Source organism: Gallus gallus, chromosome 5 (assembly GCF_016699485.2).
Source record: "Gallus gallus isolate bGalGal1 chromosome 5, bGalGal1.mat.broiler.GRCg7b, whole genome shotgun sequence".
NCBI lineage: Eukaryota > Metazoa > Chordata > Aves > Galliformes > Phasianidae > Gallus > Gallus gallus.
In genome coordinates, this window is record NC_052536.1 from 42770893 (window position 1) to 42788121 (window position 17229).

At 40.8% G+C, this 17229-nt stretch overlaps 2 protein-coding genes and 1 long non-coding RNA gene across 15 annotated transcripts in view; 2 read left to right on the forward strand and 1 right to left on the reverse strand.

Annotated features, from left to right (window-relative positions):
• Positions 1 to 14652, reverse strand: part of EML5 (EMAP like 5) — a 114568-nt gene extending 99916 nt beyond the window's left edge. For 11 of the 12 annotated variants that reach the window (XM_025151285.3, XM_025151284.3, XM_025151283.3 and 8 more), the window contains exon 1: positions 1660 to 2104. In XM_025151285.3, coding sequence (XP_025007053.1) covers positions 1660 to 1856 — 197 coding nt within the window. In that variant the 5' untranslated portion in view covers positions 1857 to 2104. Of the gene's footprint in view, positions 1 to 1659; positions 2105 to 5057 lie in introns of those variants that run through there. The other variant, XM_040701559.2, reaches the window with a different exon arrangement.
• Positions 1494 to 8465, forward strand: LOC121110924. Its single transcript, XR_005860281.2, has 4 exons — positions 1494 to 1879; positions 2418 to 2712; positions 5231 to 5452; positions 8338 to 8465. It is a non-coding gene; the product is annotated as an uncharacterized LOC121110924 (long non-coding RNA).
• Positions 14653 to 14750: 98 nt separating the features above from the next.
• Positions 14751 to 17229, forward strand: part of TTC8 (tetratricopeptide repeat domain 8) — a 36477-nt gene continuing 33998 nt past the window's right edge. Inside the window, exon 1 of one of the 2 annotated variants that reach the window (XM_421311.8) lies at positions 14751 to 14940. In XM_421311.8, coding sequence (XP_421311.6) covers positions 14827 to 14940 — 114 coding nt within the window. In that variant the 5' untranslated portion in view covers positions 14751 to 14826. Of the gene's footprint in view, positions 15250 to 17229 lie in introns of both variants that reach the window. The other variant, XM_046942406.1, reaches the window with a different exon arrangement.

Here is a 17229-nt window from a genome sequence, read left to right on the forward strand (position 1 = left end):
AAATGGTACCATGCTTCTTTTTGAAAAAGATAGAAGTACCAATCAATGCAAAGCTAATCTTACCACTAGAAATAGCCATGTGGCTCTAAACAGAATGTTTCCTTAAGCATACTAACACTTCTACTTAAGCAACATGCAAAATTCTAACTGTGTAAAGTTGAAATGTTTTAAAATATTTAAAATTATTTCCTCTCAACATTAGTACAAGTCAAAGCAGGAGTAACTCCAGCATGCTGGATCACGGTTCCATCGAAGTACATCCCATAAAAAGAAACCTCATAAAGTCACTGCCACTGTTCTTATGGGAAGTTCTGCTGGAACAGTTACACAGAAGCAGTCATGGACACACAACATGAAAACGTTCAACTATGGCAATCTTTGATTTTATATTGTAGCCAGTAATCAGCCACTGCTTCCTTAGCTGGATAGTAAGTTGTGGATCTGGATTTCCTGCAGCGCAAGATGTTAGAAGTGGCTAAGGCACCGTTAAAGAAATACCTCTTATTGGATGCAGGTGAGAATGTTAAAGCATTAAAAGACATAACAGTGATTCAAACTTCTGATTCAATACTCAGCATTTCAAGTAGTGCTATCTACAACGGTAAGCGGTCTAATTTCTTCATTACATTTTCAGCACCATGGACAAATACACGATAGGCACAACAGCCTTGCAAGGGGCAGTCATAGACATACTTCGAAAGTCTTGAAAGCTCTGCATGCAGATTTAAATACAGAAAAAAAAGTGGCAGTTACAGCCAAGTTTTCCAATGCATATAAAACAACGGATGAAAGACACAGCATCTGCTCTGCTCTCTGCACTCCTTACCTGTTACTCATGAGTAACATATACGGAAGGCATGAATTGGAGCATTAACTATCAAAAAAAAAAAAAAAAAAAAAAAAGCTGTGCTGTAAATGACAAAATTGGTTGCAGCTCATACCCAAACAGGAAAAGCAATGATATGGGAATTTAAAATCCATCCGCAATGACACCTACTGGAGAGGGCTGATGAGTCAGGCTCACATCTGCCCTTCACACTCCTCATCGTTCTCTCACCGATCTCACAGCACCACCAAGCACACAGAAGCACCCCTGGGTGAAAACACACTTAAGAAACAACAGCAGCAGCAAACTGCAACATTAGCTTTCAGTTGTACTTTTTTATGAACTTCAGCACGTTGTAAATCTGACTGCAAGTGAATTCCCGACCTACAGAAGCCTTCATTCTGCAGGAAAGGCTGCTCTCTCACTCGAGATTGCCCCAAAAGTTGCACGAGTTGCAGGCAGGCCGCTGATCCCGCAGGCACCCACCGCCTGTCAGCAGCGAGCCAGCGGTCTGCTGCCGCAGATTAACCTCCCCCACAGCGCGCGGCGGGGAGCGCACGAGGCTTCCTCCTCTCCTCCCGCCAGCACCCAGCGGGGCCCTCCCGACGCCCGGGCGCCCACACAACTTTCGGCCCGGCTCTGGGACGCAGCACGACCCGGGTCCGCGAGCCGCCGCCGGGCCGTGCCCGCCGAGCTCCGGGGCAGCGCCGCGCTGCCCGTCCTTCAGCCGCCTCCATTCGTGCCTCGACGGACGCGGGAGGAGACGGGCGAGGGGGGACGCGCGGAGCCACGGGGCAGCCGGAGGACGGGGCCAGCGCCCGCGGCGGCGGTACCTGATGATGTCGTCCTGGTGCCCCAGGTAGAATTTCTGCCGGTGCTCCCGGGGGCTGTAGACCACGCCGACCCCAGCCACGAAGTAGACGATCTCCTTGGCGGCCGTGTAGTAGAGGTTGTTGCGGCACTGGTGACCCCGGTAACCGTAGACCCACTCCAGCCGCAGGTGGCAGCTCGGCGCGCTCCGGTCAGCCATGTCCTCCCGCCCCCGCCACGCAGGTACGGCTCTCTCCCGCAGGAGACCCCGCGGGAAGGGGGAGACGGCTCGGTCGGCCGCCCCCTCCTCTCGGCTAGCTGTCCGCCGCGCTAATCCCTGCCCGCCGACATGAATGCCCGCCGCCGCCGCTCGTCCGCCGCCGCCGCCTCACAGAGGGCGCCGCCGACCGAGCTCGCCTCGCTGCCTCGCGCCGCCAGACATGGCTGCACTGAGACACCGCCCGGGACGCGGAGCGAGGGCGCGGCGCGTCGCCGCTCCGGCCCCCCCCCCGCGTCCCGGCCTGCGCCTGCGCCGAGGGCAGCGCCGTCAGGCGACCGGGCGGCCTGCGCGGCGGGAGGCGGAAAGGGGCGCGCGGAGCTGCGCGGAAGCGCGGCGGAGATGGCGGCGCGAGGACGTGCTGAGCGGCTGCCAGGGAGAAGGGAAGGAAACGGCGCGCCTCACTATCGGACCTTCTTTGGCTCATGTTTTTTGCTGAGCTTTACGTCCAGTTTTTCTTTTTGACTTTGTTGGCTGGGCTCTGTGTCTTCTCCCCCTTCCCAGCTGGATTTTGGCTTTTCACTGCTGTCCCGAACGAACGAGCACCTCGCTTTCCCTGCCAACCCACCGCCCCCCAGCTCTCACCAGTCTCCTCACGTCGTCACTGCTTGCCCAGCATGCTGCCTGAAGCTCATCCAAGAAGAAAAGGTCAACTGTAATTTTTAATGACTAGTAATTAACCCCACTGCCTGTGTCACACACCACGCAACAGTTACTCCCTCATCCATGCCTTAATTTCTTCATCTATTCAAGAAGAGCACTCCATTTCTCACCCACAGATCTCAAAGCCACCAGAAAGGTACTATTTTTTATAGAATCACAGATTCGTTCGAGGTGGAAGGGACACTTAGAGGCCATCTAATTCAACTCCCCTGCAATGCACAGGAACACCACAGCTACATCAGGCTGCTCAGAGCCCTGTCCAGCCTGACCTGGAATGCCTTCAGCAATGGGGAATCCACCGCATCTCTGGGCAACCTGAGCCTCACCACTCTTACAATAAAAATAATAATAAGAATAATAAATAAAAATAAATTATTCCTTATATCCAATCCGTTTCACACAGAAAAGTTGTCATTTCCCTACATTACAGATGGGAGTGACTACCCTGTGTTGGATAAGACGGCCATGCAGGAGAACCCCTCACCATATCCAAAATTTCTGGTCCAGATAACTTGCTCCCTCACACTTTCATCAAACTACAGAGGATGCAGTTGGCCACCCAACTGTGCATTCCATGATCATACAAACAACTCTGCTCTACAAAGTTGAACACATTTTAAAAATTCCCAGATAGCTATCCTGGTTTGATGATTGAAAATAAAACCAATCATTTTCCTAGTACTTTCAGCACAGATCTGTTCTTCATAGGTGTTTGTGGACTGTCAGGATTTATTTCTAAATCTACATTTCTTTTACTTCTATTTCTCTTCTATTATTTTATCAGTTATGGTGACATGTTTGCCATGTAGCTCATGATGAGTTTCTTCATGTTGGAGATATTCTTCTGTGCTACTCTATTTCTATTTTAATCAGTGGAAGTTTTTCCTTTTAAACCTTTCCTGAGAATTTAATATTTCTTTAATTGTTTTTAAAAGGCATGTGAGAACATGCACTTAAGAATTCCAGACACTTAGCTTTATGTCAACATGTTCTCACAGTCTAAAACACCAAGAGACAGTATTTATCTCAAGCACTGACAATAAGGATTATGACACCAGGATCAGATGCAGCTTTCAGTCCCACATGTTCACTGAAGTCAACACAAAGCACATAACAGAAGTCCGCAGAGAGATTCATGCAGCCTGAAACTTGACTCAAGTATACAGCCAAGGAAACTCCCATTTCCATGATTATTATTATTATTTTTTTTTTTTTGAAAGAAAGAAAGAAATCATGACAAAAAGTCCTATATATTCACCAACAGATAAAGCAAATGTTACATCTACAAAAGTGAAAAGCATTACTGTTCCCTTCTATTTTCTTCCTAGACAGCCAGAGCACCCTGGAATATGTGTAGCCCATTTCTCAGAATTCCCCAACATGGGGGGACTAGTCAGAGAAACAGGCTGGAAACATTAGCACATTTTAGAAGTACAAAATATATCATTTCTAATTTGATGTTAACTCTGCACAGCTGTTCTCTCTTGCTATCCCAGTCCTCATGATGGGAAAAGGGGAAAAGTGGTTAAAAAAAAGTCCATAATGACTTTATTCTCTTATTTTATGGAAAATAAATGAGCTTTCTTTCAAAAAATAAAAATAATAGTAAGAAATACTTTTTTTTTTAAGCATAATTGCATTGCTCCCCCTTAAATTTCACAGAATGTTCTGAACGTTGATATACATTTAGTCAAAATTCTAGTAGGAATTTTTAGCAAAATATAAGAAATTACTACTGTAAGACTAATTCATTCATAAGCTGAAGCAGGTGATAAAGTAAATTTGAAAAATACTGAACATACATGTGACTGAAATGACTTGTTACAAGCTTAGGATGTTAATTGCTTTGATTATCAGCAGACAAAAGCATTTGTTACATATTTGACTTCCACACTTGAAAGTGGAAGTATTTTCATGCTGTGAATAGAGAATATATTAATTTTTTTCCTTACTGCAAATATATTGATGAATGGGTAAAAATGCGTAATTGTCTCTGTGGTTGCTGCTACTGTATATAAATATGCACTTTTGTTGGCTTATTACTTGAAGTGAAATTCTGGATCTCTTGAGTTCAATACTAATTGTGTGGTATTAACTTCAATGGAGCTAAAATTCTAATCTTTATGTCTTATGCATAACTCATATTGGAACAAGATTATTTGGCCCTATTTCCTCTGATTACCAGAACACAAAAGTGAAGTTGGAAAAAATATGCTTATGCAATGCAAGGGAGCGACTGCATGTCAACACCACATAAACAGCCAATATTTCCATTTGATTATTCCAGAATTGACTATTGTCTCTCAGATAAGGAAATGCCTGAGAGAAAATTCCAAGAGAAAAACTATTAGTAGGCATAGTTAGCTAATTTATGCCTACACACAAGGGGTGCAAGTGAAATTTTATGCATTTGGCATCCGTTTTTGCCAGGAGCATCACAACTCCTTCTTCTCCTGTACCCTGCCTACTACTCCCACTCACCTCTGACACACACAGCTCCTCCGGCATCTACCAGCCAGCCACCTTCCCCCAGCACAACAGGTACCAAGCAGCCTCAGGAACGAGTATCCTCTATCAGCACTGTGCTCTTCTATACATCACACATGTCCAGCAGGCCTCTGACACTAATCTCTCTCCATTCTTTTTCTTTGCAGCTATACGGTCTCGGCGTGACCTGTCCCTTAGAAGCCCGTGACCGCTGGCCGCGTGTCACCTCTTGGCAGTGTGTCACCTCCAGTCACGCGCAGCGCGCTCGGGGCCCGGAGCGGAGCTGTCTGTGGTGCTGAGCTCGATGTGTGGGTTCCTACGCGGCCTGGTCGTACAGAAGGAACACAGTTGTTCAGAGGCGATAGGCTGGGATATGAGCAAGCTTTTAGGTAAATAAGACATTTGATGCGCTCCCAAAAGGGTTTTTTTATAAGGGAAACAAATTGTTTTGCCTCAGCTGCCTATGACAGGTTTTATATCTTTCCTATGATGTCAGATAAATCACTGCAAATTAAATTTTGTTAGTATACAGTGTCACAAGTGCATTACTTCTCTAAATAAAATCAAATAACTGACATTTTAATGTCTCAAAACACATAATTATAAGATGCACTTCCTAGTATATTGTAAATATATTTACCGAATGCATCTTGTTCCACTAAATGGAACAAGGCTTAAAGAAGTAATTTCTTAAACAAATGCTCTTGGAACAGCTAATTCCAGAGTACAAGATGAGGGATTATTCTCTGTTAAGCCCTAAGTAATACAGAGTAGCTGGTTCAAGTAGTAATTATAAAATATGAGACAGACGAGCAACAGTGACAACATTAATTTCAACATCCTTGGGGATAGAATGGTCTCAGTCTGTTATGGGAACACAATGTCTGAAAATAAGATTTATCAAAACTAAGTAACCTATTTAAGAGAGAAAGTGCTTAAGGACTGTCAGGAGAATTACCTGCTACCATTTAATAGCGCTGAGGCATAAACTAAGGATCACAAAAGCTTGTTTACTACTGGATAAAAGTAAGAAAGGGGGGGGGGGGGGAAGAAAAGAAAAAAGAAAAAAAACAGTGTGGCAAAGTTTGAAACATTTAGCTAACTCTCCTTCAGAAAATGGAAAAAAAATGATGAGACTATATACCACATCAGCCAATACATTAGATGCAAGTTGTATCTTATCTTTAAAACTCAACTGGAGTTTTAAAGAACTAAGCTATTAGTCCTTTAACAAGAGATGTAAAATTATTTTTTAAAAAATATAAGCAGGAAGCCTTGAAAATGATCAGTAGGTCTATTACATCATCAAGAAGCAAAGCAACCGATTAAGAATAAGAAAATGGTGCTGAAAAACAGTTACTGATTTCTTCTCCTCTCTCCACAACACAGAAAATTCTAGGAAATACAAGCTGGAAGTAAATACAAGAAATAATCACATATGGAGATGTTAGGGCAAGGTGCTGGAAAACAATAAATTAAAGAGCAGCAAGTCATGAATGCATTATGTTGTATCTTGAAAAAATTCAAAATGTTTTAGCTGGCATGTTCTGATGAGCTCTTTAAAACCTTTAAAATATCTTATGTTGAAGCAGTATCCAACATCGTTACTGTTTTATAAGCAGGTTCTATAAACTTGGTAACTATAAATCTATATGCTTTCTTTTGGTACTGCTTGATTTGATTGATACAACAGATACAAGGGTTGGAATGAAAAGAGAACAACTAAAAATGTATGAAAGTAAGTAAAACAGGCATTATTTTTTCTTGCTTCTCCAATGATAAATTACACTTTGATAATCACAGAAATTGTGTTCATGTAGTAAACATTCATTCTGGGCACTGGAAGAAATAAGCATCCCATTGAGAAGACAATGAACATGTAATTATCACAATATAGATATCAATCAGGGCTTCATTATGGATTTATTCACAGAGCTTTGATTTAGAAATGTCCTCACATAATAGTTTCCTAACATAGGGAAGGTAAAGGGATAGACAAGATACAAACATTGTAATTAAATTAATCCATCATTAGAATAGAAAGCAATGACTTAATCTGGACATTTTATAGCAGAAATAAACAGGTTTATGAAAGGAAGTGATGCAAATACAGTAACAATCAGTAAACAATATCATCTGAAACTGCAGAGGAAGCATGATTGTTGAAAACTACATACTGGCTTCCTTAGCCTTGACATTAGTAGCACAAGATCTTGTTCTAGGGCATCTCTCTTAATCCAAATATTAACTCTTCTCTCCACCAAGACTAGGAGAGAAAGGTTTCTACAGTGATGTAAATGGCACAAATTTCATCCATCACAACTTGTAGTGGTTTTTGTTGTTGTTGTTGTGTTTGTCTTTTTGTTTTCAAATAAATGCAAAATAACTTTTACATTTAGTTACAGATTTTAAGTTGTTTTTAGTAAAATGATGTTTAATGTTAGCCTCAGAAGTTAGGCACCAAAATCTGTATTCCTTCTTAAAATGTCTATCACAAATTTTTAAAAATTGTCCTAAAATTCATATTAGCACATGGGAACAGTTCATCAGAACTTCCTTTTTTCTCTATGAATGATGAAGAAAGCACTATGTTTCAGACTGCCAACAATCTGACATCAGAACGCATTTTGAAGCTGCTCAGTAGAGCACTCAGGTTTTTTCAGCATTGACACACTGTTTATACAACACGTATCTACTCACCACACACGCTATTAGATTTAAGCAGCTTTTTCCAGCTTGCATGTTATGCACAATTATATGAGTACTGAAGTAATTCATCTGGGTGATTTGAAGAAGCATCAAGCATCAACATTTGATATAACATTTGACAACCTAAACAGGCTTAAATGAAGTGTATAAAGAGAGGGTGACTAAATCCCAATGCATTTTCTATCAATAAACTTCTAATGAAAATCTGATTCTGAACTCTCAAAAACTGATTTCAACTGTTGGCTAAACTATATAATGCAATTTATTTTAAATTCTTCTTATGTGACAGTCATCCCTGACTCCATCTTGCAATATGATCTAAAATGATAGGAAGCAACACCTTGCTTGCATGCAGTGATATTTTTCTACCCATTTTCAATTTATTTCTTTACAACTAGGATGGATTATATGATGATTGAGTTAACATTTTAACATTTTGTGGGGGTAAGAAGAATATTTCAGGTGGCTGATGCAAATTATTAGATTAAAAATTGTCAAGTCAAGATGATGCCTTTTTACACAGTTAATTTAATTATTTAACTCCATACTATCATGTTTGACTCAGCACTGGAACAGACTGGCTACAGATTGCAATAGGCTGTGGATTCTCCATCCTCAGAGATCATCTTATCTCATCTGGACGAGGCCCTGAGCGATGTCACCCAACATTGAAGTTGACCCTGTTTAGAGCAGGAGGTTGAATTAACTCCCAAAGATCTGCTCCAACTTAAATAAAACTGTGATTTAGATACTAAGTGGTGTAAGTTGGTTGCCTGCAGCTGTACGACACTTAAGTCAGTTTACCAACTGAAGTAAAATAGGCCTACTTTAAGGACACCAAATATATATATATATATATTTAAGTGATCTCAATTGTAAAAGAAAATATGGGAGACTGTTACATGACGTAACTTTTTTATGGTAACAAACTGTGCACAAGCTGCTATATAAAATAGTTCACATTTTCCTTCTAGAAAGCATCAATAATGTAAGAGACTACCATTGTTGAAAGGAAGAAAGTAGATTTACAGGGTGCCAACATTATTTTTTGTAGGAATTAACAAGTATGTAACAAATAATGCTGCTGGAACAGCTTTGTGATTAATACAGCAGACTGAGTACTCTCACTTTCATACACGTAGTTTATACATATGTGTGTGTATATATATATATATATATACACACACACACATATGAGCAAACCCATTTACATGAAGTTTCTCTGACATTACTGAGAACGTAGCATTACTTTAAGGGTTCCTACTTCAATCTTCAGTATCTACTTCAATTAGGATTGAGCTCTAGGTGCTCAGAAGATGCTCTAAACCTGAAAAGAAGGAAAAAATGGAGCCCAGTTATTGTTACACTGAACATCCAGTCATCAGGGCATCCTTTGCAAATTTATGCAACCTATGTTTACATATAAATGATCTAGCAGCCTTTTTCATATGCTGCTTTTTTCTTTCTTAATAGCCGCATTTATTCCTGTCAGTGAGGTGAACAACAATCTATATTCAGCACAGCATACAGAGTATCTGCATCAAACAAGAAATAATGCCTGATACGAAACACAAAAGACAAAAAGGAAGGTAAGTATTACACTTGAAAAGCACCCTGTTCCTCCTGTGCACTAAAGAAGTTGTGGATCTGATCACAAAGACTATTCAGTTGACTCATAAGTAGAAAAGGGCAGGTCTAAGCTCATTGGAAGGTTAATAGCTCGGGACCTGAACAGTATTGCCACCTAAATTCTGTTATCGACTGCTGGATGATCCCTATTCAGCTAGACCATGGTGACCATGGTCATGATATCCTGTATGATCAGCAGGAAACAGCAGTATTCTTATTTATTATGATAGCAATGGTTAGTACTGATGAATGTTGTTGTCTTGGCTTGTCACAGAATGAAACTTGTAGCTGTTATTTCAGATACTGAATACCCTGATACTGAATTTATGCCTCAGCACAAAACTCTGTTCTTCATGATTTCACCTGTGTACCCCTCCTAATTTTCTAGGATCAGCAAGACATCAACAAAACCTATGATTTCTAAAAAGAAATTATACAAGCTCATGTGTTTTATGAATAAAGATGAATAATAATGGAATTCCTGATATTTAGTAAAGATCTCTGATATTTTCATTTAGAAATAATTAGAGTTTTTACTGTAGCCTAAGGGAAATAGATTTCAAATGAGAAATAACCCATAGACAGATGAGGAATTAATCTGTCCCTTACTTCTGATACATGAATTTTCTGTTCTTTGGCATGGTTCAAATAAGTGAAGTCAAGTTTCAAATAAACCCTGCAAACAGAATGTGCCAAAAACTTCCCCACAAGATCAACGATATCATCTCAATAAGCTGTAAATAAAGTAGCACTATGGAATTTCCTATCTTTCACAGAAGATGAGAATTGTCTCTCAAAATACAGAGGTTGAGGCAAGCTCACTTCTAATACAACAAAGGTACACAGTTACACAAGACAAACATGCAATTTTTTTTTAAAGAAATCATTGTGACTTCGATGGTTTTATCACAAATACGTCATTGTCCCAAGAAGCATCAACACAATGACCATGGAGTGATTCATTATAGTTTGAGAACAGTAGAATATTAGGGTCAAATTATGCACTCCTTAAACTAATAGAAGTGACCAAATAGTAGATGACAAAACTTCTGAAAAAGAATGCAGACAAGCCTTTCAAACAATGAAATCCATCTTGCACCCATAAAATCTCTATGAGAATGTTGCTATGTTACTATGATATTTCTTTTTTCTATCAGTGTAGAGGAGGAAATTTGTTTTTCTCCCACACATCAAATACATCTGAGAGACAATTACCCAGATTTATTTTGTTCAACTCTCCACAGATTGAATTTTACTCAGTTTGGGGGAGAGATTTTACGAAGAGCAGATAGCTATAGCAAGCTACTCAAAAAATGTATTACCCTGAGCTATAGGAATGAGAAAAAGCAGCTTCTACATACATAGGAATTCTTTTTTTTTTCTCCACACACTATGCACAGGTATGCCAGAAGTGATCATTCTTGAAATATAATATGGATATTTAAGCCCTACTTATTTTACTAAAGCTAAACACTGATTTCTCAAAAGCTACTGAATAGCTATCTTGTGATAACACTTCTAGTTCTCAAAAGAGATGTCAGGAATACATCTGAGTAAGCGGCATCACAAAGGAAATGGTCCAGAGCTGAAAACCACTCCCAGAATATTCTTTTTTTTTTTTCTAGCATATATGGCTTCAATAACTAAGATTTACTTGAAAGTCACTAGTGGCTCACTTCACACATAGAAAAATGTATGCAAAAAGGACTATCATCCAACAGTAGGCCTGCACATTTGGCCTTGGCAGCAGCAGGTTGTGACAGTCAGAATGGTTTTTTATGCTTGTTACTGGAGAAGGACTAGGTTCCCAAGCAAGCAAATAGAGCCTGCACATGTAAATTCTCATATCTAAAAGATAGGGCTGATGGAATTATGTGTAATTTTTGTATTAATCTTCTGCTTAGGTAGAAAGCATAAAGATAGTTCCTTTTGTTTTCAAGAATAAAACAGTGCCGCAGCTTTGCCAGCTGATGTTCGAAGTTTTATGAAGGACAAACACAAATACGTTCAAGTTTAGCATTCATCCTTTGAGTAGTGCATGTAAAGAGACAACATTTGATGGACATGCCTTTATCTATCTTTACATTTTTCTACCCTTATACAAACGTTTCTGTCAAGGTTACTTCTCAGTAATCTGCTCAATGCATCATGCTTAGCTTTCAGAACTTAGGCAAAACAGATGATGTGATCTGGAAGCGGGATGTGACTGACTGTGTTTCCACTACACATGCTGGTAGGCAAGCTATGAACGTAAATTATTTTGTGAAAGCTAAATTTCCAGAATCACTGTTCCTTTAAATTTGTAGCTATAAAAACAAAATAATCAAAGGCTCTTCCCCACATAAATATTAGCTGAAGAAAACATTACATAGTCTTAAAGAAAGATGAATGTTTATGTTCTAAGGTGGAATTTCTTTATGATTTTAGTTCTGATTGTTCACATTGTCATGTGAGGATGAACTAGGCTTGCTAGGACAGTTCTTTCTGGCTTCATAAAATTGAATTAAATGCATACCATCATGTAGAAACTGAAAACCTAATATCTGCAGCCAAGCAGAGAGCAAAAACCCCTTGCACATTGCAGCTTAAAAAGAAGGAAAGAGAATTTGCCTGTTATTATCAACACTGTGAAACCTCCTCATTGCAAAAAACCTGAAGACTCGTCTTGACCTACTAGCTACCATAGAACATCACTTTGGCTTCATCACTAAGCGTAATTAATATCTTTCCTAGCATTGCAACAAATGAAAATTGCACAGGGACTATCTTCCTCTTTATTTTGCCAAGAAGCCATTTGTTAGAGAAATAGCTAACAGAAAGGTGATTGAATGGTCACATAACATTAGCCTCAGCCTCCAGTTCAAACAGGTATGGTTCAGAAACTTTTCTATGAAAAAGAAGTCTGTTACCAAATACTTCTTAAAAAATGTTGATGCGTAGACAAACTTTGGAAGACTGTCACTTCTCATACTATAGACAGAATCTCAGAACTAAAAAACTATGGTGGAAATCCAGTAATGTGTATTATTAATACATGATAAAGCAGTTATGTTATACAAAAAGCATTCAATTCCCACCTCCACTATCCTCCTAAGAGAGCTACATGAAATGCTTGCTGTGTTTCTTCTTTTAAGAAGCAACCTCCCACAACCAGGGACCAAACACTGGTAGCTCACGTGATTCACAATTTGTTTCCATTGATTTTCTAGGTATACAGACTCAATTTTTTTTTTTCTTCTTCTGACAAGTTATTAGCTTTAATGAGAGGAACTCCAAGTTCATTCCCCACATAAAACATTCAGCTTCCTGCTTTTTTCCTGCGTTTCCACTGCTTTCAGCTGGAAAGCAAAGTCATCTTGAAGATTTCAGGACACAGAAACCTGTTTCCTTGTCAAGCCAAACACCTTCAGGTGTGCCACAGCGTGGAGTACTTGATGGTACCTATCACTAATCCACTACTTTGCTCAGTGGAAAGCACAGCTTTCAGCTTAACAGAGCACCTGGGAACCTTAATCTGCTGAATTTGCCCATAATTACTGCTTCACTGTGTTTCTGCTTGTTTCATTATCTCAACATGGAAATTGCTAGAATCAAACATTCTAAGTGTCCTTAAACAGTTAATTTACTTTGTAGTCTGGGGGTTGTCATTAAGGTATTAAGGCTTAAAATAAGTGCCCACAAATTAAAATTTACATGCAGTGCTTTAACTATGAGGTTTTTAAGAAGATTGTGTTGGAATCAATAACATTTAGAAGCTACTGGTCTTTGTTTTCCTGCACAGATAAATGGGGTGTTTAACTGATGTGATGGATTGTTCACAAAAATGAACTGCCTTTTAAAAAACAGGAAGTACAAAAAACATTCCCTCATTATTTGTCTCTGGTTAACCAACTATCTCCTGCTCAACATTTTAATCTAACAATACTGGAACTATTGGACCAACTTCAAAATGTGTCCCTACAAAATAGAAGTGCCCTTCATATTACATTCTATTAAAAAAGTAATAGTTCAAACATGCTAAATTCTGGTAATAACATGGTAATAACAGCAAGCATTTGAAGCATTTAATAACAGACCATCACATTAGTGTTTACAGAAGTAGTTGGAAGAACTTCAGGTTAGTGTTTTTAATAAATCTGTAGATTCTGGCCAGTGCTCATAATCTCTCTGAACATCATGCTATGCCTAACCATAAAATGCAAAGTAAAGTATTTGCCAGGTTAAAGAATGTATGGCAAAAATCAGATACTATCTTAGGTGCCAACAGGTACTCAGTCACAGTACTACAGCTATATAGCAGTATCACAGCAGATGCTCTGACAACAAGAAATACTGCTCACCTTTCTGACCAACCTGAGGTATAGACTGAGTGTCCTTGTGCAAGCCTCCTGCACACTGTGTGGGAATGCAGTACATACTGTCTCCCACAACAAATTAAAAATAGAGAAGGGACAGATACTGTTGTGCTACTTCCCTTCCACCAGTCCTCCACGGGAATGGCATGGTTTCAGAACACACTTCACTCAGAACACTCGTTCCCTGAGCACTCTCTGTGGGACAAGCAAAACCCAGCCATCCATAGCTGATAGTTCAAGTCATTTACTCCCATATTAGAACAACAGACCGAAAGCTGGCTTATTTCTAAAGCCTTCCACTTCACACGCAGCTTACTAGCTTAGCCTGGGTACCCACTTCAAGAGGCTTCCATTTTGAATGAACTGAGAGTTAAGGTGAAACAACAGGATTAAAACAGAATTATTTGTGAAATTACCAGTGACATGATCTTAGCTATCACATTAGCATTCATCCCTAGAGAATTTTGCTTCAAATCCTCCCTCCCCCCCCCCTTTTTTTTTCTCCAAGCATCCCTAGGGAACTTTTCTTCCTTGAACTGATGGTTGCAACCAACACCCTACAATACATACACAGTAAGAGTCATAATCCTGCTTTTTCTTCTCTAAACACGTCTAATTTTACCCCTGCACACCTAATGAACTAAGAGACTAATGGAGCCTGCAAGACTCGATCAGAGCAGCCCATGCTCTTCCCAACTGGATTCCCACAGCACTAGAGAACTTTTTACCCAAATGAGGATTAAAAGACTGCATTCTTTTTTAGTCATATATTCTCATTCCAAATGGCTCTCGCTAATTTTACACGTTGGAAACGACAGCAGAAAAGAAAACCACACCGTTCAGGATACGGGGAGCGGGATGCAGCTACCTTCCCGCAATGAGCACCGCGCGCCTCCTCCGGCCCTCCCGGTGCGATGCGGCGCGCAGGCCCGGACAGGCCGAGGCGGAGCCTGCCGCTTTCGCCGCTGCGGCCCGGCTCCCCCTCCCGCTCCGCCTCGGAGCCGCTCGGCAAGCAGAGGGCCGAGAGCTGCCCAGGGCCCCGCCGGAGTTTCAGCCATCCTGCCGGCGGGATGGGGCTGGAGACGGAGCCGCTGTTCCAGGCCTGGAGCTACTTCAGGCGGAGGAAGTTCCGGCAGTGCTCGGAGCTCTGCTCGCAGCTGCTGGAGGGGGCGCCCAGCGAGCAGGTAGGGGGCCGGGCCGGGCCGGGCGGCCGAGGGACGGGGCTCTCTACCTGTTGCTGCTGCCGGAGAAACGCGCTGCGATCTACCGTTAGAGAACCGGTGGTGGGCCGCGCTCCCGCCGAGTGAGGGGCCTCCGCCAGAGCCAGTGTGTGACCGGCTCCGGCGCGGGCCGAGGGACATCGATCAGCGCTGGGCGAGGCTAGCTGCCCAGTTCTCCCCGCAGGCCACAGGCGGTGGGGATGCTGTCTCAGACGTGCCCTGCTCGATGCCCTCCCGGTCCCAGCAAGGCGTGGGGCTCTGAGGGTGCGGCAGGTGAGTGGGGCTGCTGGAAGCCAGATGTGGCTGGAGCACGTCTCAGGACTTCCCACACCACGCGCTGAGACTCACCGATGATTTTGAGCTGCTAAGGGGGAAAAAGTCACGACCAGAAGAAAATATGTTTACAGGTGTTGCTGTCGATTTTATATGGCTGTTTGGGTATTGCTACATGAACTAAACTGCATAAGAGATACCTGTATTACCTCAGCCCAGGTACAAGCATTACCTTAGAGCAAAAGGTGCTGCCATCCTGCTCCATTAACTCCCTAGATGCTACATCTCTAGAAACGTTGGATGTGTTATGTGTTGTTAAGCACCTGCATTTTTTGCTGCTCTGCAGAAAGTACAAGTTTGTGAATGCTGTTTCTAGATTAGTTTTTGTATGCATGTAAAAAAAATGTACTGCTAGATTTAGAAAACAGTAATTGGACTTTATCATCATCAACACTTTATATTACATAAACTACTTCTCGCAAAGTATCCCACAGCTACAGAGTTTAAGAATTTTGAAGGTGATATATTTTATCACAGGGGTAAAAAAATCTTTAAAGAAAGCTGCACAGTCACATGATTGTGTAATTTACACTATCTTAGGGTTGATATATAAAAGGTGCTTTTGTTTATGGTATATATAGTCAGGCACCAGTAAAGAACCATGAGCAGATTGGACATGGGGAAATGGTTTCAGACTGAAGAAAGGGAGATTTAAATTGGATTTTAGGAAGAAGTTTTTTACCATAAGGGTGGTGAAGCACTGGAACAGGTTGTCTGCAGATAATGTGGATCCCCTGTCCCTGGAGACATTCACGGTCAGGCTGGACAGGGCTCTGAGCAACCTGATGTAGCTATGGTGTCCCTGTTCCCTGCAGGGGAGTTGGACTAGGTGGCCTCTAAGTGTCCCTTCCAACTCAAACAACTCTATGAAAAACTTAGTAAAGAAGGCATTCCAAGAAAATTGGTCCTGAACAACAAATGAGATTTAGCATGACATGTCTACATGCTTTTGGTTTCTGTGAACTTGAATTACAGTTAGTTGGGCTGTTGCCTCATTTAATCTTCATGAGGAATCTTGTTTAAGCAGCAATTAATGACTTTAATTTTTTTTTAATGCTTCTTCTTAAGACTAGAAAAAACTTTTTTTTTTGACATTTAAGAAATGCTCGAAACACTATTTCAGTCTTTCTCTAGAAATAGATATCATAGCACAGTGTTCAAGTAAAGCATATGGCAAGTGTGCAGATGCCAGCAAGTAGATTTTGCTTTAAATAAACACTTCATGTTAGAGGTTCCTAACAGTTCAGACTCTTACAAAACAATATAAATGGAGAGCTGGTTAAGGGGTAATTCAGCCAATCACTGTTTCTTTGGAAGGATTATGAATTGTGCTTCATGGTGTATTTTTATTTTCGAAATGTAATGGCTACACAGACTTTTGTTTGTTTGTTTTGCTGTTGTTCCTAACCTGTTAATCTAAATGAAGAACAATGCTCCTGGCAGGAGAAAGTGTATCATTATTTATATCCCATTTGTTGTGGTGCTACAGGTGGGAAAAACTAGAACATTGGTTCTTGAGTGCACAGCTTGAACCAGACTCAAACCAACTCAGTATACAAGATCTTACTCTTGAAATCTCTAAGTTAAACATTTTCTAATGATCTAGGTTAAAATACAGCTTTAACGTTCATGGCAGAGTTAACATAGAATGGAATTTTCTTTTTTCAGTCAAATGTGTTCATATTATTTTACCTCTTATTGTAGTCAACACAAAATCCTCCTTGGACAGATAACCAATAAAAATTAAGCCTGTAGTTTATTTTTCTGCTTCTCATGTAAAGCCTTGCAGGTCTTCTCCCTAGTTATGTTAGGGAGCACTTACCGCTCTTTACTTTCTAGTGCTTGTTGCTTTCAGGTACCAACCGATCTGTTACATACTTACCCTGCTTGACTTCAGGCCTAGAGAAAAGAAAACAATGT